The sequence below is a fragment of the Echinococcus granulosus genome, assembly GCF_000524195.1.
Source record: "Echinococcus granulosus chromosome Unknown EG_S00001, whole genome shotgun sequence".
Taxonomy (NCBI): domain Eukaryota; kingdom Metazoa; phylum Platyhelminthes; class Cestoda; order Cyclophyllidea; family Taeniidae; genus Echinococcus; species Echinococcus granulosus.
In genome coordinates, this window is record NW_020170381.1 from 938437 (window position 1) to 962194 (window position 23758).

At 38.0% G+C, this 23758-nt stretch overlaps 2 protein-coding genes across 2 annotated transcripts; one reads left to right on the plus strand and one right to left on the minus strand. All coding sequences in view use genetic code 11, as the record gives it.

The window, feature by feature from the left end:
* Window positions 1-2113: 2113 nt before the first annotated feature.
* EGR_00106 (Mitogen-activated protein kinase) lies at window positions 2114-8910 on the plus strand (the record flags this gene model as incomplete). Its single annotated transcript, XM_024489355.1, has 10 exons — window positions 2114-2223; window positions 2261-2387; window positions 2422-2477; window positions 2506-2725; window positions 3150-3354; window positions 3953-4032; window positions 6464-6542; window positions 7405-7514; window positions 8326-8441; window positions 8898-8910. 10 exons carry the CDS (start codon window positions 2114-2116, stop codon window positions 8908-8910), a joined length of 1116 nt encoding a protein of 371 aa, XP_024356033.1.
* A 9984-nt stretch (window positions 8911-18894) lies between these two features.
* On the minus strand, window positions 18895-20535 carry EGR_00107 (Potassium voltage-gated channel subfamily A member; the record flags this gene model as incomplete). Its single annotated transcript, XM_024489356.1, has 1 exon — window positions 18895-20535. The coding sequence occupies one exon, from the start codon at window positions 20533-20535 to the stop codon at window positions 18895-18897; it is 1641 nt and encodes a 546-aa protein (XP_024356034.1).
* Between the last annotated feature and the right edge of the window lie 3223 nt (window positions 20536-23758).

Consider the following 23758-nt stretch of genomic DNA (forward strand, 5'->3'; position numbering starts at 1 on the left):
TAAATGCTAAAAGCACAAAAAGCATAGAATCATTATCGGGAAACTAATTTAGAACAGAGGTAATTGAATGGGGTGAAAATTTGATTTTTCATCACAGACAGTAGGGGCAAAATGGGCTATTCTCACTATTTTTAGCACTTTAAAATAAATACAAACTTCTGAAGTGCGTAGTACAGTACCTTAAAGCCGTTTTACACTAGTGGGAATGACCCCAATGACAAAAAGCTTCCGGTTTATGAAAATAGGACAAGTGATGGTAAATCGATGTACCAAGAACAAAGCTTGCTAGTCGCAAATGTATTTGCAAAACGCAAGACCTCGTCAAGATTAATCCCAAATACAGAAAATGAGTTGACAGTCAAAACGCAATGCTAGCTACGTACTGACAGTTCTGATATTTTCTCGAGAATCCGAGGAAACTCACCAACCGTGAGGGCTTCTTTAAAAAGTTATGGTATTCCCCAAAAAAATACGACAAAAAGACGACGAACGTGTACGCACGTTACAGATGCAAGCAACAATATTGTTAAATGACAAAAATTAGCACCATAAAAGAGGTATAGCGCGCTTTGGCCGCCAAATGATTACCAAAAAATTTAGCCAAATCATTTACCGTTTAGTCTGCAATCATCAGCAAAGGCTAGCAGCGCGACTGACCAACAGATAGACATTCATTTTCTTGATTTCATAAGACTATGATGAAAAATACCCAAGTTGAACAAGTTAAACAAGCTGGGTAGAAGTGAAAGGCATGTATAACTACAAGATGTACTAAGAAAACGCTTAAGCGAAAAAGGCATTCTAAAACTAAAGTTAAATGCAATTGGAAACACTAAGCTCAAGCAACGTACTGGCAGAAGTAGAAGTTAAGGTTGATAAAAACCGTGAAAAGTAAGTGAATAACACATAGGTTTCAGATATTCTGACGAGCCTTAGTCTTACTACCCTAATTTTGGTTACAAGCTTATGCACTATAAGTATAAGATATTACATTATGTATCTGTTTTTCAGGGGAAACCCTAAGTGACATAAATAGTAAAAAATCGAAGTCCTCCTGCATTTTGCACTTCGCAAGCAGTGTATTTGAGGCGGTTTTATTTAAATACAATAATCCAGTTAAAAAAGACAAGCATTTGTTATTCTCATGGCAGAGTGGAGGTCATTGACACCTGAAGAGGAAACAGACTCTGACTCCTCATTAATCTCGATTCCTCAGGCACATTAGTAAGGACTAATGAACAAAGAGCCTTTACCTACCATTCTACCTTTTGGTTGACAAGTTGTGCTAACTTGGTGTTTCTTTAGCTCCAAAATTACAGACATAAAAATAGATTTTGTTGTGTGAAAACTTCGCACAAAAGTAAGCATTATGCATAGCGTAGTGATCTAGCCTTTGTCAGAGACAAAAGAAGGCACAGTATCCAGGCCAATTATGCATGTATTTGGCACATAGTAGGGCCTGAAGCTTCAGGCACGCCCCGAAGGCTAGTTTACCCGTCGAAGGTGCAACAGTGGAGCACATAAGCAGTCTTTTTACTATAACTGAATGTTAAATAGCAAACGCCTTACTTTTAAATCAGCTTTAGTTGAACAGCGATTGGCTTACATTAACCAGTCTTGAAGTCAAAACAGACACTAACGTTTTATGGGCTATAAATATTTGTGAATCCTTCCCATACTACTTAGATGTGAGCTGTATTCCACTCGAATTTCCCGACCACAGGGCCGAAAAATAGACCCACCAACTTGACTTTAATGGACAGAGTTGCCTCGCTTAAAATTATAATTAACTATTAAAAAAGTTTTCAAAAATCTTAAAGGCTTATTGCCTGTGTTTGTATATTGTGTTCCTTTATTTAAGAGAGCCTTCTTATTACGCAGGCCGTACTGTATTTTCTACAATTTATCTAATTTGTTAATTGGCTATTTAGGTCGGTCAGCTGCCTAATTATTATAGTTGTGCCGCACTCTATTACTAAGGCAAATTGTTTTATTTCACTAAACAATTGTGCCTTTACTTATGCGGTGACCTCGAGCTGATTACGCTGTCAACATTGTCATTCCTTTGGACTAAGTAACCTTGATAAACTTGGCTATTCTAATTCAACCAATAATGAGTGGTGATATTTCTGATCCATATACGATCAAGGGCCAGGTGTTCGACATTGGTCCGCGTTTTACAAATCTTAGTTACATTGGTGAAGGCGCTTATGGAATGGTTATGTAAGCCAATCTTGTAGGAACAACCCCAGTTTCGCAGTTCTGCATTTGATCATCAGCGCAATGAGAGGGTTGCCATTAAGAGAATCACACCATTTGAGCACCAAACATATTGTCAACGTACCTATCGGGAGATTCGAATCCTTAGTCGTTTAGACCACGAGAACGTATGTTTTAATTTGTTTTTCTGGTATTTCTTAGATTATTCCACTGTACGATGTTTTTACAACGTCAAATTTTGAGGACATGAAGGAAGTGTAAGGGCACTTTTCTTGTGATTTCTAGTTACATTGTGGAAAAATACATGGAAACTGATCTTTATAAGTTTTTAAAAGTACAGCAGTTGAGTCGCGAGCACACCTGTTACTTCCTTTACCAAATGCTTCGAGGTAACTTGATCTTTTTTGAGTTTACTTTAGGCTTGAAGTACATACATTCCGCGAACGTTTTGCACCGAGATTTGAAGCCAAGTAATATACTTTTGAATCGAATGTGTGATTTGCGGGTAGGTTTATTGCCTTGAATTCACACCTATGTAGCATATATTGGTGAGTAGCTACACTCAAATTTGGTATTGAATTAATAAAATTTTAGGTGTGCGATGCGAATGCTCAAACTAATTACAGGTTCAATGCATACGAAATGTTTGGAATCAGCAGCCTCATTTATAAAACAAAAACAAGTTGATTTTACCTTTGAGCTTTCTTTTACCGTCCCCTTCGTGTCAGATTGTTTTGAGCCCTTTTTGCTTTTGTATATAAACATATCCTAATTCCGACCTTAACTGACGTATAATGATGGCTAAGGTCCCTGATTCCCTCCTAAAATACACCCTTGAGTAGGTCTACAGTAGTTTCCTGTGGTAGTTAGTTTTGACTATAGCGTAGGTGCGTCGTGTAATGACTTCTTTCTAAACGTTGTTATTCAAGATATGTGATTTTGGGCTCGCACGAATTGCCGATCCCCAATGCGATCAGGCTGGATTGCTGACTGAGTACGTGGCCACTCGCTGGTACCGTGCGCCAGAAATTATGCTCACATCGAAAGTCTACACCAAAGCCATCGACCTCTGGTCCATCGGTTGCATCCTAGCCGAGATGTATAGCAACCGCGTTCTTTTTCCGGGGAAACATTGTATCCTTTTATTCCTTTAGGCATATCTTGTGCATTTGAACTACCATAGGTGCATTTTTTCCTCCAGTCAAGGTATGCAATATTTGGTGTACTACAAGCTCCTTTGTGAGATTCCCATTATAAGGTAGTTGTAATGCATTAGGTGAATTTTAAAAGTCATGCACCTAGCACAAATATTTGCCATTTTTAAGGCACTATATAGATATGAAACTTGGGTTTCTTATTTATTCATATCACCTTATATGCGGCTATCACGGGGAAGTAGAGTAGAGTCCCTAATAATCTCCAAATTGATTTATAATTTGATTTGATTTCTAGTTTCCTCCTTTTTCGCAATAAAACAGATGCTTCGTAACAGTGCTGAACTTTGATTATATTTTACTCCGAAGGTGTTATTAGGTGTGAGAGTTCTTGTGTTTATACAAATAAAATTACGAAGGAAAGTCTAGACTCAGATGAAATGTTTAAAGCTTAATGGTAACTTGATTCACTACTGTTGTCCCTGTGCGAGAGAGCGAAGTCCTCGTTTCTTCTGAAGTAAGTTCAGTAGGAGCAAAGGAGAAATGAGGTTGTGTAATGCACCTTACCACAATTCTAGATATTGACCAGTTGAAGATGATTCTTGAGGTTCTTGGTTCGCCTCACCAAGAGGACATCAACTCCATAAGTAACACAAAGGTGGGTCAAACTTAAAGTCACTTTCTTGAGTTTAACGGTTACAGTATAACCTTGAAGTTGCTTGTGAAACTGGCATTTTGGAACGAAGTTATGGCGAAAAACATACCCTTTATACTAATAAAATACTCTTGTTTCATAGGTTGGCTACTAGAATAACCTTTAACAAGTCATAATTAGGCTGCTAAGACACGAAAGCAATAGAAATAGATCACATGCTTCAAATTGGATGTCTTCCACGAAACGTAAGGAACGCCAATCCTGGAACCAGTGTCCCAGTCTCCGTTTTCTTTAATTGCTTCGGTAAACTAGACAAACCATTTTCCCACGCTCTCTAGAGTAATCTTTGATAAAGTCCTAGCGTTGTTTGAAAACCAATTTACTTGAATATGGTAGCAAACTGCTAAACCATGGAAATCAAAAATAAAATTCGAAAAATCCTCCCAAGCAGACGTTTCCGTAGGTGATGGCATAGCTGTGAACGAAGGCGGTGCTAATTGTGGTAACCGTCATCAACTGCTTTGAGATAACCAACTCAATCTTGCATTTAATCTTGATGAGAATGAGAGGTACTCAGTTTGTCTAGAAAAGTCACCTCTTTTATAAGGAGATCAGATGCTCTAATCCATTCATGCGTTGGTTATTTGGTATTCTCTAAATTCCGTATGGCTTGCCTCTGCTTATGTGCACTTTAATGGCCGTAATTTTGTCACCACTACATTCAAGTCGGGCTATTGGTTTGGCTCTATCTTTCCATGTACATAACGAGTCTACAACTGCATGCAGTTTTTATCCGAGAAACAAATGGTTTGTTCGTTTCATAACTGTTGAGGTTTTTTGCGATATTAAAGAACAGTGAAATAGACACCAGAAAACGCGGGAGCATAGTTTGATGACGCCATGTGGATGCATAATTCGCCTCCGTAAATACGCCTAGGTAATGAACACCGAAAGTATTTGACTCGTAAAACTCAGAGTCGCCGCTAATATCCAATGCTGGAGTCACTAAAAGGTCTGCGAAATTTGTTACCAGAGCAGTTAAACAAGTGTGAGTGTTCATCACGTGATGCTCATGAGGAAAGGGGAAAAATTGATAATTTTATTATTTCTGTAGAAAATGAATTGGTTTTTAAGGAGAGAGTAAAGCCGAACTATTTTAACTAAGGAATGCACATGATGGTACTTTTGAAATAATAATAAGTAATCAAATTCCACTGGAGGAAAACGGAATTTAAGTGCTAGCCTACATCTGGGCTATGGCTCGGTCTCTAGCTTGTTTCCACTATGTATTTGAGTGCTTGGAAATGAAACTTCGCTTGTGTTATAGCATATCTCTGTTCTTTTCTTTCGAAATCCATGCCAATCTGGCATACCTAATCACAGATAAAGTTAGGTATTTTCCCGTGTTTTCCAACTCATCTTTTCATATGAACATGAGTTGCTTCTTTCCTCATATCACTATTAATAATAAGCCACATTTGGAGCTTTAAATGCTAATAATGGTATCTAAAAAACACAAACTAGGAGTCTCAATTCACACCCCGTGGGGTTCATTTAAACGCTGAGAAAGTATACCGTACAGAACTGTGGAAGGATGGACAGTCAAAAGCCAAATGTAACTTAACATGCTTTTGTGAATCAGATGTTTGTGTCACCCAGTTTGACTTAGCGTGGTTTCGAGTCCGTAAAATGACATTTCCGTTGATCAAAACCATTCCGTAAGCTGTCTATTTTCAAGGTTTAAATATAGGAACTTCATGGGATTATTATAATCATAGGTAATTTAATTGCGCTTTTTTTGCAAAAAATGTGGGAAGATTGGTCTCTAAATATATATGGTTTTCAAACTACTATTTTCCCTGTGAGGGATTTCGGAAATGAGAAATCTCGCGTTAAGGGTGAGCCTAACTTCCTATCTTCATAGATAGCAAGCAGTCTGAAATACTGTTCGATTCAGTAAATATGGGAAGATTTATGTTGTTCGAATGTTGCGTTAATGTTTGGGCAGGTTATTCTGAGTTTCTTGATCGAGTAATAGTCAGGAATGACCAAGAAACCTTACACTTTGAAGGTAAAAAAATTTCTTCAATTTCCAACTTGTAACTTAAGTGCGGTTACGGTGGGAATGTGGTTGAGTTGAATTGCTATCAAGGCTGGAAGGATACAAGCTAACTGCGATGTTTGAGAGACAGAAATGCCTGGAGTGCAAAGAAAGGTGGTTGAAGTTCACTTGAGGTTTTAAACCTTATGGGATTTGTGGTTTTTGGGAACTGCGTCATGAAGTGTTTTCATCCGTAGGCGCAATTTGGGTTGCATTGCATGAGATGGTCTAGGCCCGCAGCTAATCTGCTGAAATTGTCGCCGTACCAACGTAGTTCTATGTCCATTTCATCAAATCGTTGAAAGTTTGCTTTATGATTTGTTATTTTTTTAGGCTAGAACGTACCTAGAGCAGTTGCCAAAACGGAAAAAAATACCCTGGCAGCAACTCTTCCCATTTGCAGACCCAAAGGGTACGTATAATGATTTAACCCTGGCCGAGCCATTGAGTAAATCTGTGTTCGTCATTTTCCTTCCTGCATTTCCGCTTAAAATTTCGCCAACTATTATGCTTTCCAACGTATGAATTGCTTTTGCTATTAATTAATGCTAGCTTCTGCAAAACAAGTGACATGGACTATGCTCTTTGTTGATTTGTTTATGTTAAACAATGGGCGTGTCAAGTAGATTATGGCAATTCGTGTGCAGCTCCTTTTTTTAAAAGGGTTCGAATATTGGTCTTCCTTACTTTTGTGGCCATTCTACTCATATTTATAGCAACTGTTCCAATTGGATTTAGAAGGACAGCAGCAGTTGTGATACCTTTCCATGCTTTCGAGACTTCATTGCGGTGGTGCGGTGTCATTTTATTAAGAAGAAAAGGTGCTAACCTAAGGGAGAGAGGTTCGATCCGACAAAAATTGAGGGAGAAGTTCGTAGTAAAATTTGGAATGGCATGGAGATTGTCACTGTAAATGTAATTTTTTATGTTGATATCTATCAATTGGGTATCTCTTTCACAGTGGTGACCGTTTTGATAGGCTGCACCTATTTAACGATTCGCGATGGCCTGAATGAAAGCAATTTTCGCCCTGTTTGATGGTGAGAAATACATTTGAATTTTCCACATGAAAAAAAAATATTACAAGATGTTCGAGCCTTTGAATGCAAGCCCTCTAATCAATGTGTAAACACGTTGGCGCTTGCGTGGCATTATTTTTCAACTTATAAATTGCACAAGACATTACTGTAGTTTTTATTACGTCCCGATTTTGTCGTGGCACTTCCGGTATCTATTGGCTAAGATAAATTAGAATACTGATTTTTTATTTCCAGGGTTGGATCTGCTTGATCGTTTGCTTTGTTTCGCTCCCTCGCGTCGAATAACGGTGGAAGAAGCACTTGCCCATCCTTACCTGGCACAATACTACGATCCATCTGACGAGGTGCGTTGTCTGAAAAAACGAATAAGCTTTTAGAAACGTAACCCAAAGTTTAAAGTTGCTTTCATCAAGACCCTCTCTCGTCTGTAAGAATTGTTCTCACGTAAAAATTCCTACAAACTAGCCATTCTCTGAATATACTGATCTGGAACTAAGTTATTATTTTTGATTGTTTCACCAGCGCAAAACATGCACTTTTTCTGCGAAAGTTTCATACATTCGACGCTATTTTATTGAGTGGATTTTGAAGTAGCTAAGGGTGCTAGTAATAAACTGCTTAACTTGTGCTTTGTTTAAGCGCATGTGCCTTTTATGCCCAGGATTTCAGCATTGTCGTATGAAGAGTTGCCAACGCCAACAATTGTTGTACTTTCATTATAATGCGTTCTTAAACCTTACAAAAATAACTGAAGCAAGTGTAACCATTTTCTGTGAACTTGGTAGACGGATTTAAGGCTATGAAAGGTAAGAGGCCTTCTTACCTGAATACACTATTTATCTAACTGTATGCGTTTTCGCCTTCATATGTGTATATTCAATTCTTTGGTCGCACGTACTTCCGATTGGGTCGCTTCTTTCGCATGCTTCGTGTTTCGGTCTACCCCTAATGGAGTATAGCTTTTCAGCAAATTGATTAATTTTCCCCGCCCACGGTGTCTGCCTTTGACCATGCTTGTATTGTGTAAAATACAAATCTTTGCTGTGAGAAGCTCACGTTTTTTACAAAACCATATGTTTTGAAAGGCTGGGGGAACTGATAACACTGTCCAGGCTAAATGGACTGTTAATTACTTGTTTACTTTTACCTTTAAAGCCGACATGTCCCCATCCGTTTACACACGAAGCAGACGATCTTCCAAAGGAGCGTCTTAAGGTTCTTGTTTGGGAAGAAATTCAGCATCTGAAGGGGAACGAGCAGGCTGAGCCTATGTATGTTTCCTTTACGTTGGCCAATTTAGCTGTTTGCTGGACCGCTTTTGATGTAAGTAGCAAATTTGTTTAGTGGACGTGATCACGTGATCTTCACGGGATGCCGTTAGCTGGTTGGATTGCGTGCCGAACTTCTCGTGTGGAATTGTCCCATGTTACCTCTCTTACTTCTGCCAATCCTTAAGAAAATGTGGCTTTACTAAGTTGACGATAAGCAATTGGTTTTTAACGCTCGAAATAACGGAAGACTTATTGCGTAGAGATGGTTAGAATTCTACTTAAGCTAAATAAATATTAACCTGGTTTTACAATGGAGATAAGTGTGCAATATGCATGGTGCTTTTAAAAATTAATGCAGGTGCAATTTGTCCTTTTTACGGATGCTGTCCCGAGAACTGATTTATTTTGTTCCTTTTTTTGCATCCCATTCCTGCTTATTATGTTGCATCATTTTAGAGATGCAGGTTGAAAGTAATCCCATGAAGTGTAATCGAATTCAAACGCTATCTCAATGATGAAGAGGCCTCAATCACGTGGGCATTTCGATCGTCATTTTGTATTTTCCCCACGCTTCTGTCGTGTATTTTCATTTACCCTCAAGAATTGACCTAATGGCACTTTTTCAGTGAATTCACTCATGTTTAACTTATACTTCATATGATCCTATATATTCTAATGTGCAATATGAGAAGCTTTTAATGTGCAACGCTGAGTGGTTGGATGTTAATTATCGGCGAATTTACTTTTATGGGGGTTTCAGTTCAAAAAGCCGGCGATCTCGCTTTTACCCCTAGTTAGTAAGCGACTTCAAATGCAGAAGTTGGGACATGTAGTCTTGGACTTAATCATGCTAACGATAGCTAAAAATGACAAATATTGTTTTAGACTTTTAATGAATAAGTTTCAGAGTCAGAGCATTTTGATCATTCTTCGCTTGGGGAATAAATTTTGTAATGTATAATAAATTGATGAATCATTCGCACTTCCTGGCCAAATCACAATTTCATCCCTTTTATATGTGGCAGCGGATACCTCCAGAACGACAACTATCATATTCTGGCATCTAACCTAAATAACTAGTTCAATAAAATACTTTTTGGTCAAACCACTTTTTTTTCTAATCGAGCATTATTTGGTTCAACTGTGGGATGTATTCTTGAAGGACTTACAAAGTTGACAACCTTCAAGCACATATAAATCACATCAAGTATTCAATGAAGGAGGAACAACTTGGAATACAATTTCATGCGCAAAACCCCTAGAAATTTGGGCATCGGGCTTCAATGTTAGCCCTCAAATTACAAGAATATGGCTGTCCTTCGGTGACAAAATAAGTATCCTCGCTCAGGTTATCACTTTTACCCTCTCTAGGCCTAGTCATACTTGGGTTACATCGAACTTGGAGTAAACTGACCGACACTAAGAAGAAATCGACGAATCGCAAGTAGCGTTCATGAGGCCGTTTTTATGGTGGGGGAAATCACGTTGTTTAGCTTGATGAAATGATAAACAAAAAAATCCCGAATGAGTGGACGAGATGTCACTTCATGAGACCGAAAATATGACCAAATTCCGACCATCTCCTATCGATAGAATTATTTGAAGTAGAGTGTTAAAATGAAGTCTCACCATTTCGTTGGGCATTTTCACAATAACTTACCTTAAAACCTTTATTTATTTAATAACGCAAGTTTGGCATCACGTAAACGAATATGATTTTGTTATCATACTCGTCCACACAAACCACATCACAATGTAATTTTGCAGCCCAAATTAGCCCAACAATAGTATATATTGTTTCAGCGTGCACATTATGGTTGTTTGGGAGGCTTGGAATCATCGGACCATCGAAAGTGAATTGCACATATTGCCAAACCTTATTGGAATGCAATTTTTGTTGAGGCGAAGAATGGCTGCCACAGTTGCTTTATCCTAATACAAAGTACCTAAATGGTAGTTAGAAAAGGTTAAATAGTTCAACACGGCTTCTCATCAATGCAAATCTATAAGTGATGTTTGAAAGATGGCATTCTAGACTACAAATTTTTAGAAGGGGCTCACATTTATTTTGGATGCCCTCTCCTGTCCTGCTAGAGATTTCCGCCTTTAATCGTTAATATGAGCATGTTGCTTAGGCTCCTTGTGAGCCGCAAGTTATAAATTTTTCCTTTTTGTGCTTACAAAAAAATATTATGCTATTTCGGCATTTCAAGTGGTGAGTACTTGAACTCATATTCATTCAGTTTACGGTTGCTGGTAGTGCAGCTTTCCTTGACTCTGATTAACTCACGCAATCATGGATAGATGGATAACGAATACGAAATGCCAGATAAGGAAGATTATATCGATAATGCTCGTCGAGTCTCCGAGTTAGGGTAAGGTAGTATGTAAAAATTCAAAAGTACTAATATACTGCAAAATTGCGGCAAAGTAGAGGAAGTGCCAACGAAAACATTTATCACTACATCCTAATGTAGGCAAAAACAGCACAATTGTAGGCTTTAGATACCAACAAAGGAAGCGGCATCTTCTTTATTTTCCCTTCATAGGAGGTATTTGGCATATCTATGTTGGACTGCGTTCCTCATGCAGCCAAATGTAGCAGTCAGCGCTTTGAATAATTGAACCACATCAAACGTCGTGTGTGGTGGAGCCGTTTTTGCATCAAATTAAATTGCTGCCCTATTTCAAGAATGGTCACTATCACATTTTCTTCGTATCAAGAGAGAAACTTACGTAAGCGTTTGTGAGTTTGCCCGTTTGCCTTCGATAGGCGATTTTAGAGTTAAAAGAGGTACAAGCAAAAGATGATAGTTGGGTACATCCCTATTTTAAAGTATAAAATACGCTATTTGAATTCGTTTATTTAAGTTCTCATCTGAAACAAGCATATCTAGGTTTCGGCTGTCATCAGCATGGTGTTCTAAGTCAATCAAATCTATTTTGAATTTTGTTAAATAGAAATAGGGTGATTTTTCCAAACCTTTTTTGAAGAACAAATTTTCGATCTCTTTCTTTTGAAGTTGTCTTAACAAATTTGCGAGGGGTAAGGTGCAAGTATCTCTTGTATTGCACAAAAATACGAAATGGATGCAAAACCATTTCAGCATTCTCCGGGTGTGCTTAAATTACACCGGTTTGTCAACAGTCGCTACAGCTTCGAATGAATTTGCATTGAAAAGCCGAACCAACTCATCATCACATGAACGCATCGGATGAAGGCAATGGATGCCTTGATGAATTAAATCATGATTAAATGGTAGGAAACATTAGGCGTGCAATCATTAGTATATTTTTTACAATTAAGTTTCATAATTTTTAATCCTTTTATCCACAAGGCTTCATGAAAATACCTAAAGGGAACTATTTAGTAAAATATTTTGGGAATTCACAGTGCACTTGAAAACCATAAATGCTCTCGTTTTGCTATCACTTGTGTACATGTCTGCACCTTTGACTTCTTCAATTAGTGTTAAAACTTGCAAACTTCTCAAACTATGCCCTACGTGTTTAATTACAAGATGGTAAGCTAACTATCAGTTTTGGCACTACTGTAATGTTTTTTACCAACTACATCACTTCAACAAGGCATTCATCATTGGTAATTACCTGAGGGGAGAATTCAACAAGCTGCAGCTATGAGAACTTTATAAAATGCCTGATTAAACCTTAAAAGTGGGACTCAAGAGTCCTGTTTCCACTTCAACCACTAGGCATTAACAGATGACAAGTTAGTGTTAAATAAATAACTTCTACTTACAAATTTTAGTAGCACTCCTATGAAAACACGCAGTAATGGACATCGTTTTCACGGTTGGAGACTTCTGCGTGACACAATGAAGTTGACCTAATGTTTGCACAAACATTTAGATCGGTTGGTAAGCCCATTAAGAAGACGTACAAAGCCGTTCTAATTCAAAAATTAGGTGTCAAAAGGAGTGGCAAAGCAATGAGGCGTCTCATAGCTGCGCAGCGACTAGCAGAGGTAGAGCTCTGAGGAAGGGAGAAAACCCAAAGAACCTGGATATAAGGTGGGGTGGAAGGCGTTGTCATGCCTGTGAATACGACTAAGACCAGTCGGACAGTAGATGTGTTTTAATGAGACGAGCTTCTTATTACTGATTCTCAAAATAAAGTTTTATTATCTTAGAAATTAATCAGTGCCTAAATAGCGTATCCAAATATGGTTAAAATACAACTCTTAGTTTCTGCCATTTTAAGTCTTTGTCTAAATGTAGTAAATTGACTGATCCATACACCTTATTTTAATAGGTAATAATCGGGCGTTTTTACCAACATATTCAGTTGTTTTTTATTTATAACTTTCGAGCCCTCTCAAGATCTTCTCCCGAATTATTGCTCGGCCAAAGTCAGTATTCTCTGCCTCCTGTTATCGTTGCATGGCACAATTATGCAAATTCGAAGTGTACATGATAATATGACATTAGACTTTAATTACTTAGTTTATACGAAATTATTTTTAGCTAGATTTAAGGAATGAATTGAGGTTTTGCACTGCAAACTCGTATGCAACTAAGTGATGAGATAGCATCAACACCTTGTTAACAACACAAACTAAAAATTAAGAAACCTTCAAAGCCAAACAATACATCAAACCTCAACTGATATAAAATAAACAATATAGAATATGTAGAACAGGGATTAAATACTCCATTGTTATTGCTTGTTAAGGTAAGATGCCTTCGGAAAACATATCTAAAAAGGAAATCAAAAAAAGTTTTGGAAAAGGAAATATTTGAAGGAATTTATGAAGGTAAGAATAGAGGGCGATGTTTAGCAACTATTAAATGAAAATCGAGATGAGCTTGGGGATTGGAGGCTTGCAGCCCTGAGCGGTTCTGCCTACGTACTGACGGGGAGTGTGCAGGAGGTATGAAAGCGGTGGGTTTGCCCTCGAGCCCTCCCTCAAAGCACTCATGCGCACATGCGATCATTGAGCGTTCCTGCGGGGCGCCCGGGCAACATCGAGAAAAGTAGCTGTGGATTTGTAGGTGTCATTTGCGACTGCTGACAATCCTGCACTCACACATGCACCCAAGCGGAGGCCCTTTATCTCTCATTAATTTGCTTTGGTCTCGTCCAGCAGGACCCCACTAACTCAATGCTTAAAAAAAAGAATTTGCAATCACAGTGTGAAAGGACTGGGTTAATTTTCTGATGGAAATAGTAAGCTTGTATTTTATTTTATGCATTTTTTTATACATTCGTAATATAGATACTATGAATTTGACAAATACCCCCTAACCAGTAATTCCCGATGAGAACAAAGCATTTTTTGGTGGATACGAAGCGTGTACATGGAGTTTAATTATGCTTTCGTGAATCAAGGAGGAATACAAGTTTGTCCAAGAAGTAAATAATGGAATGTGTTGTAATGCTGGTTCTAAAGCATTACGGTATTTTGCATATTCAATATTTTTTTCGTGAAATAATAGGTTTCGCACGTTCATTTGCCTTCAAAAGAGAAGATAAGGAAAAAAGAACTTTTTATTCGAGTATTTGTGTTGAGCCGCGATGAAAGCTTCAATGAAATTAATAAGATATTACAGTCGAGCAGCATTTTTCAAAGGGACTTTTCGCATTCGTGCACACACTGCCCTTTCCCCAATCAGCGTCATTCGAAAATTTTGGCCTTTGTCTGTAGTCTGCGAATTCTTTTTTAAATGCCAAGGTTTAGGTGAGGACACAACCTGGTATTACTTTAAAAGTATCATTCAATTTACAGGACGAAAGGGAACACAATGATCTGAAGACCAGCTTACGAGTAAAATCGTCATATTGCAGCTACAGGAAAGTGAACAGGTACAACAAAGGTTACTTCCGGTTTCAATCAGTCACACCGGTCTCTATGGCAATGCTCAAAATCCAACAGTACTAAGTTTTGTCACGGGAAATAAATATGCATGAAAGACAAGATAATCAAAGTTTCATAGCACTCAGATAAAGTAGAATTGCATGAATAAGTAGGTTTATTCACGTAGTTTAGAGAAAATACCGTCTTTATTAGTGAGTCTCCCATTTACAGCTTATTTAGTTCATTAAAAAGGCTTAGTTTTACAACCCATTCGTATAAATTTGTTTTTTGTCAAATTTGGACAGATTAATTTTGTAGTTTAGGTGCCTAATCATCTTTGAGACAATGCCTATTTCCCTGTTTACCTTAACGTAAATCCCTTTCCGTTTTTTTTTTCAATCTCTCCCATTCTTACCACAATCACGATCAAAACGACTGAGTGCGGCAGAGCCTTCCTTTTCTCTCTATCTCCCTCTAATCCATAAAATTAAGTTTAGGCAAGTGCTTTTCTGAAGGCTCATTTTTTTAGTAACACTGAGGTGGGGAAACACTTCTTTTAGATCTAATTGGTGGGTCATACATAAGCGAAGGCGCAATAATCCTAAACACATATAGATAAAGCTTGATGTATTTGAACTAAAGCTGAAATTGTTCGATAGACAATGTGGAAATATGTTTGATTTAAAAAAAGTACTGGTCGTCATTACATACATGAATTAACCCACTGATCTCGACTGTGCACGAAATAACAAAAAGTATGGGCACTTGGTGAATGGACGCATCAAGGCAGCATTTCAAGCTCCACTTTAGTTTACGCTTGACAATCGCTCGTCCATGTATGACAGGTTCCTTTTACTACATGATCCATTGTGTAAATTTATGCACGGGAAGAGCTAAGGTATGCTTTATAATGAATTTTAAACATGTTGAGTTTCTTTTGTATGGTTTTTAAAAAACTCACCATGTTAAATAGTAAATCTTTGTTGTGTTTAGCGCTAAGAAAGAATTTTTCATTTTATCACCGTTCGGAATAGCAGGTTTTGCTATCAACTGTAGCTTGATGTAACTAGGGTCATTTTTTGACAGAAAAAGTTGAAGTGCCTTAAAGCACTTTAAGCACACATTTTGGCTTTGACTAATTACACTGAATATAACTTGAAGTGGTTTCCTTCTCGAGTCCCAAATAGGGCACAAATATACGTAATGCTTTAAATTCAGGTCCTTCGGCAGTGAATTGTTCACATTTTACCTCAATCAGCGATAGCGGTACACAGTCTTTTAAAGCAGACTAATTTTAGAACTCCGTCTGTTGTGGGTCGCTAATTACGTGGCCAGAAATTGAACGGTGGGTATTATGTGACCAGCAAAGCATGCAGTCTCAATGTGATTAAAACTTGCAGTTACTCAGTACGACCCGTCATGCAACAAATGCTAATTTTGGTTGTTTGTCAGAAGCTAAAATGGAATGCTACAATTAGGCAGATCGTGGTCTGATCACATGGACGTGCTCTAGATTAGACCGCATCGCTATTCGACAAAGGGGAAAAATGTTTCGCTCACCAATACTGACGCCTTATACAAAATATTTGGAAACACTTCCTATTGCTTGATGTAACATTCCAAATCACGTTTTTTGTTCACAATTCGCAATTCACTGCATTTAAAAGTAACATCGGAAGTATATTCAGTGCTACATCATTAATGCTTTGGAATATTGCTTCTCATTCAGTTGAGAAAGTGAAATGTGGTTATTTAAACTAATTAATTCATGTGTCCATTTTAAGCAGGTATTAAAAGCAAATAAATCAGTTAGGCTGACAAGGATATTTTCCCCTTTCTGCTCTGCAAAAAAAAACAAGCCGTAGAAGTTGCTGCAACATTTCACATTTTCCAGTATGTAATTCCTACAATTTATACAAAATTTAATGCGATTCACTCCATCAATCGAAATGGACCAAAAATCAAAACCCTTATGCCTTCGAAGTTTAACTTTTATCGACAAAACAACATTACCAAAGAGGACCAATGGAACATCTAAGCTTCATGCAAAAGGATTCGGCTAAAAGACAAGTAGCAAATATGCTTTAAGCACGTTCGGCGGTAATATGATGGCAGGAATCCTCAATTGACGTGTGTTTCGCAATTGAAACACGAAGTATCTAGGGGAATGTGAGACGTATTTCTAGAGCTTACCCCTTGCAGCATTCTTTAGTGATTACTCTGATAGGCAGATTCGTGTACTAAAAAGTGCCTCCCGCGCGTAATATCATTTGCGTTTAAAGATTGAATTAGTAGGTAGACTTCAAAGGAAAGTGTGGCGGTAGTGAAACTGATTGTGTAGACTTTTTTGGGTGAAAAAGATAAACTTTTTCGAATGTTCAATTGGAACATATCCATCTACTTAAATGCCAGATAAGTTCCTGATGGCGATTTTACCAGCCTTTAAGGTTTATAGGTGCGGTAAAAAGTCAAAGACCTGTACTGCCCAAAGCCGCATCTGATGATGTACCCCTCTAAGCCAAAAATGAATTATATCTACTTATGTCCTTTAACAGATCCTCAATATTGTATGCATTCTGTCTTTTCTTTTTTTTGAAAATCGGGGAACCATAAAAACAAATGGGATGTTTCCGATAAGAAGCGCAAAAGGCAAGCCGCATCTGGAAAGGCTTTTATTTGTCCCAGTGCTCTGTTCACCTAAAACTTAATAGATTAACGTGAATGCAAGATGACCCCTCTTTGTGATAAAAACTGGTACGACATTCGTAGCTGCGACACCCATTTAGGTTCATCATTTTACACCAACTCAGCAGTGTTACGCAAGTGAAATAACTTACCAAGTAGATGAATAAGTGGCTTTTTTGTAAGTATGGAAAATCGGGGTTGCAATGGCGCCACAGAGGTCTACCTTCGACCGTTGTCAAAATCAAGTTGAATGGCAGGCGTTGTCAAGTAGATGCTTGTAGAATAGGGAGTAAACAAACGCTATTCTGCAAAAGGTTATACTCAAATAAGGTTGGACGGGAAACTCTTGCACATTATCAAAAATCTTTTAAATCAGTCTTCATTTATTTATCGACTTCTTTGACAAATTAAACTTTTCTAGGAAGTGAATGGAGCAAAAATTTAATTAACTTTGCTGGTTCATGCAACATTTAATTTAGGTATTTCCCTACTTTATTTTATGCTAATAATTTAAACATTTGTTCAAAAAAAAATAGTGCAGAATGAATTAAAGTAGCCGATGTTTTCACATTAAACTGCCCGCTGATTGGTGAACTTCAGGATCCTTAGTAAAGTGCAAATCTGGAGATGTATGCATGATTTATGCATTCAATCCCTCTAAGCTGCTAGTGTTTGCGATATCGAGTTATTTGTGTGTGAGACCCAAGTGCGCTAAAATACCTAAACCAAAAGGCTCTCCCTTGAAAAAAGATATAGGCTTCAATCATGTTTCATTAATTATCACAATCAAAACAAATTGACGTGGTAGCGATGACTTAAAATTGCAAATTTTTAACCATTCCATTATCAATAGGTAGAACCAATCCAAGCACTGGTTAAGTAAAAAGGGATCGTTCACCAAAGGAATGAAAGTTAGCTAATTTTATGGTTAAGCCCTAATTTGTGCTTTTAGGTGGGATTATGGGTTATGAATTTCCAAGTAATCATTTCAATGTATGAAATGATAAGGCATTTAATGCAGTTTTCAGTGCATTTTTATCTAAAATAGGATCCATAACTCTCTCAATAGCTACAAATCAAAATTGCTGGCATTTGGTCAAAGTAGCAAGATGATTGCAGCATAGACACGGTGGGAACTAAGCAACAAAGAATCATGTGCGAATGTTTGTTTAGCCAATAGAATGAAGCACAGAACGAGCATTTGGTTGTGATAATAAAATTCCTTATTTAGTACATGCTGTTTGATGACTGACAGACCTGGTTGATCCTGATGTGTATCGCCGATGTCTTTTGTGCGCAAAATAGTGCCTTTTTCTGGTCTCACTGCATCCATAATAGTTGAAAATAAAGTTGGATTGAAACAAAGTGAAAAGTGTGTTGCAATAGTGAACAGTGTTTCGACAAGTGGGCAAAATTCTCATCATACGCCTTTGTAAACTGCGCATCCACCACTTCGATGACAATGGGGGCTTAGTAAACATTCGTATGAACTATTTTTCTGATGATATTACTTCAATTCTTTTTAATGGCTAATAATTTGGCTAAACTAGAAGTGGAACCTTTGTTACTTGTAAATGGAATTTCAGTAGTCCTACAGCATTACTACGACAATCAAGTCGTCACTGTGACGTGGTCAAATTAGAGCATAACTTTAAATCAAAGAAAGCGTTAGACAAGTATGAGTCTTTGGATTACGCAATAATTTCAAGACCTGTCCTTCATTCACAGCTTGCATGTATGCGTGCGTATCTGCGTGGGAAGACACACGGTTGTTTTTATTGTACACCGCTTAGAAAAAAAGTAGGGAATGAATAAGATCCACCACGAAATCCTCTCTATGCTTGAAAAGGCGCTATAAAGGGAGAAAGAAGGGACAGAGGTAATATTGCCACCGGTTTTTCCTCATCATCTACAGATAAGAGTGGCAGGCACTACAGGCGCAAATCACTGTTATCATACATAGTTGCGTTTCAGACCAGTATTATCTGCTAGGGGACTGAGCTTGCAGAAATCTGCTGTAGCATAGAAGGAACTGTCGTTGTGTTGCTCATTGAGACTTGCGGTGAAACCGGAGAAAGACATTCCGCTCGGATGCGGGTCGATATCACTACTGAAACTCTCCCGGTCCGCATTGTTTGGACCTCGGTTCCTCAACGCCGCGTGTATGCATCGAATTTCTTCCAATTCCATTTCACTGGGCTCTTCCCACTCTGGTCGTATCAAACTGCCGGAGGTATGTATCTCAGAGGAAGGAATCAAGTTTAACAATCCATCGGTGGCCAAAGGATGAAGCATGCTTGTTCGACGATCAGCAATGGGATCGGAGTGCATGCCAATGCTTTGTCTATGGTCTGCCGAGTCGCCGAGGGATACACGCTCTAGTGTGGTTGTTCGTGTATTGTCTCCAAGATTACTGGGTTCACCTCCGGCTGACCTACTTCCTGAACTCATAAGTAGACTCATCTTTAAATTGTCAGAAGTTTCACTAAAGGGAAAATTCTTCTTTCTTGTTGGAGAGAGCATAGGTTTTGTTTTACGATGGCCCTCTTCTCGTTTTGCTGCGGTTGTATTAGCTATGCGATTGCTAACGGGGTATTGCTTATCACCGCGAAATTGTCTGTATTTTCTATGGAGCATTGGAATGCCCGTCTTTTCTGCAAATCCACCCAAGCCTTTCATAATGTTGTTTCCACCAACAGAATTAATATCTCTTCGTAATTCCTTTAAATACTTATCCTCCTTTAGTTGGTTCTTCATGTACATATAGTAGGTATTGAAGTTGTTTCCGATGATGGGAATAGCCAGACCGGTAACAATGCATCCCGATATGGCGGCCATTGAGCCGACAATGTAGCCCGCTGTGCCTTTCGGATAAGTGTCACCGTAGCCCACGGTTGTGAGAGTTATGATGGACCACCAAAATGCCTCTGGAATATCCGCAAAAGTGTCATTTACACTGTACTCGGCCATATAAATCATGCAGGAGAACATGAACATTCCGTTCATCAGAAGAAATGCCAAGAGCATCAGTTCGGGGATTGATTTCTTCACAGTCAACATTAGGACTCGAAGACCGCGGGATATCTTCGAAACTTTAAAAATCCTCAAGATTCGCATGATTTGGGTCATCGAGAGTATATTCAAAAGCCACAAGTTGTTTGGAGGTCTGTCCATCATTTTGGTCGGATCAAATGAAGCAGCACTTTGTTTTTTGTGGTAGTAGGTAAAATAAAAAACACTGATGTAGATCCAGTAAGTGAAAAGATTGACCATATCGATTATGGAAACGATTGAAGTGAGAAATTTATGCTTGTCTGGCGCCAATAAGACCTTTAAAAGGAATTCTGTTGTAAGAACGACATTCAAAGCCATGTCGAGAATCACAAGACCTGACGCCGGTTCAGTGAAGCAGTCCTTCTGCACTTTCGAATTCGTAATTCGCGACGAGTCGTCACAGATTTCTAGGGGATCGTCGAGAAGGTTCGAGATGTTCAAGAGACCTGAGTACTTTGCTTGAAAGTTCTTTGCAGCCCAGGCAGATCGCCGAAAAATCGACGATGTAGAAAAGCAAAAGCAGAGGATCGAGGCTATCATGAGTATCAACAGGAATGACGCCCATATCTAAAACGTTAGAAGGGACGAACTTAAAACCTTGACTATAAAGTGTTAAATGTAAGAAACCGTTGCAGAAGTTAAAATGACTTGAACAAGTTAAACAGACTCACTGAATGCCCACCTGAAGCCCACTACAAAAGCTTTTCAGAAAAGATAAATAGAAATCACAAATTTGATAACATTTCCAAATATAAGGCCATATTGTGTGCTGTTAAAATCATTTTACAAGTATATATTGTATGTTTTTGGGCCATGCGATCCCAGTTTAAGTGTTTGGGGATAAGGTCCGGCCGTAATCTTTCAAGGACATGGTCAAAAGTTACACTAAAGGACACTCCACCTTCCCTTATGAAAGGTTTTACTTAGTTGCTTTGAAACAATTTTAGTCTGTTCAGAATGGCATAAATATTTTTGTGTTACTGAAGAATACGTAACCTGGGGTTCGGATGGACTTGCTATTCTTCCATTTCAGTTGGTGTAAGGGGAGTCATTTTTTACATAATCCAGATATTTTAGAAATTTGAATTTACGCAATTCAGAATTTGCGTTAGAATTAGGATTCCAATTGATGGAAGAATGGCGATTGGCTAAAAATCACTGAAATTACTTAGCTCAGAAGTGTATCCAAGACGACCACACCAGATTTTCCTGAATAAATGTTCAGTTGCCTGCTTTTTCACGATACATTATTGTGACCGTTGTAATAAGTTATCAACGTATAAAAATCAGATGTGTATTGTGCTAGTTGTATAACATGGCCATTATATCAAGTAAATTGCATGGATGGATGAATTATCTAACTGTAAGCACTAATGCCATTAGACGGGATGAGAAATTACAAACAAAACTATGTGGCTTAATTTAAGTAGCAATTCATTTTATAATACAAGGCAAGGGGACAGTTTGCTTGCATGAGATCCTTGTGATTTCGTTTCCGTGTAATTATACACAAACTAATATGCAATTCATTTAAATTTAACTATCTTAAGTTCTAGTAGCTCGATTGTAGGAAATTTCAAGCATCGTTTTCCATTTCATTTCTTTTAATATCCATGATATTAGGCACATTCATTACGAAACTTCAGTAGCTCTGTTTAAAACAATCTTTAGTAAGGGGATTAGGTTAATTGCTTTTTCCAATGTTCTTCAAGTTTTCCACCAGTTGATACTTGAATGCACACCGAATTCCTTATCTACTGGAAGGATTGTTGCAGGTACGGACTGCAAGAGAGCGAGAAGGGCAGGCTTTTTTAAAAAAGTATTTTTGCCCCCTGTGATTGTACTGCTCTAGAACGTCCTTGCTTACTGCTGTGTAAAATGACAGGGTGATATGGACCACTTGTAAATGAGTTATTTAATTATTCATAGCTTTAACTAATTAGGAAAATTTGACAAGGGGCTTATACATTCTGCTCATAAAAAGGAGATTTTTCATTCATTTTTTGAGTGCCTGGCTAATTCAGTCTTCGGAAATCAAAGAAGGTCGCTGGAAATAATTTTGTGAGTGGATAACTTTTAAACTGGGCATAATCATCTGGAGAGAAATCTGGGGTAACCCTTGGTGTGCTTTTAAAGTACATCATAAAACTCGCGAATTTCAATTCAGCTGAATAATCAGTGAATCTACCCCACACCGTATGGGTAAACGCTTCGCATCACTCTCTTTCACTACTTCATACGGGTCATTACTCAAATGTTGCAGTTAAAGGCACCTGTTCATACGACTGAAGTAAGTGATGACTGCACGTATTCATTTTCAATATGTCCTAAGTTGCATACTTTATGGATTTGAATTAGACAACACTGCTCAACTCTAAATATTTATGTAATTTTAAGTAAAAAAAAAACAATCGGTCAAATCCCTAAGCTACTAGTAAAGGTAGCACCACATAGGACTCTTTCCATTAATTGCATTGAACACAGAAGCGAATGTTGTTTTAGGCTTTTCGCTTTGTTTAAGACTTTTCTTGTTGTGACCGAAACCGTCCACTGGACTACTTGATTCATTGTCTGTTTATCTGATGCTGAAGTTAGTAGCAGGAACGATCTTGGCTTTTGTAGGCAGGGTTATAATGTGGCCAATTAACTACCAGGCAAAATACTTCACTGATTCATAAAACGCTTACAGCAGACCGAAAACGAGAAACTATCTTTTAAATGCAAGCAAAATTTTATGATAGATACTCAGAGACGCCAATTGAATGAATAAGGTGCTTCCAAATCGTCAATCCCTTACAGATTTCATCTGGTAGGGTGACGTTACCACCGCGTTGCTAACACCAAGGTGTTACAGTTTTAGTACTACCTCAGTCGGCACGGTGCGTAACTCAGATAGGTAGGTTTTAACGCACTTGGAAATTGCCCCAAATGTGCGAAAATCGCTTAATTCACTATGGGGAGTGTTGTACAGCAGTTATGCTCCTTAATTTGGGATTCACTCAACAACTGCAATAATGCTTCATATAATTGCAATGTATTTCAATAAGATTTCAAATTAGCTCTTTGGAGTTGGGGTTAAACTCTTATGATTGCTTAATGAAGTGTTAATAATAAACAAGTATAATCGCATTGCTCTTTTTGTTGTAAGGGGAGGATATCAATGCTATTGGCTTCAATTGTCTACCATCAAGGACGTTCTCCTTTAATTATGGATAACTCTCCATATGTAGGCATCCAAAAAAATAAAGAAATATGCATATTTCCCAAATATAATAAAGACGAGAATCCGATCGGGTGGCGAAGGGGAGATGTTCAGTGCTTGGCTGTCCTACTGCTTAAGGAGACGAAATGAAGTTGTCAAGTACGAATGGGCAAAGGGAATAATTTCGCCCCATTATTATTTTGTTATTGAAGTTTTACGTAGGCTCTGTTCTTACTTGCTGTGTGCATTTAAAAATGTGTGAAATCGACAACCTTGTGACAGTTAACTTACGTCATTACTCTTTTGCCTTTACGTAAGAATTTGCTAACAAAATGGTTTTCTGATTGTGCTGTTGCTAAACATATATCAACTGCAGTCTCTTCAATCGATTTTATCATAAATAAAATTTCTTCCTACTTAATGGTTGAGTAATTTAAAACCTCCCAAAAAAACTAAAGATGCCTTTACTCCACTTATCCTCTTACGGAGTCATTACAAGTTTCGCGAGGCAGTTTGGGGGGTTTAGGGGTGGCGATTTGCTTCAAACGATTTGCTTCAAGT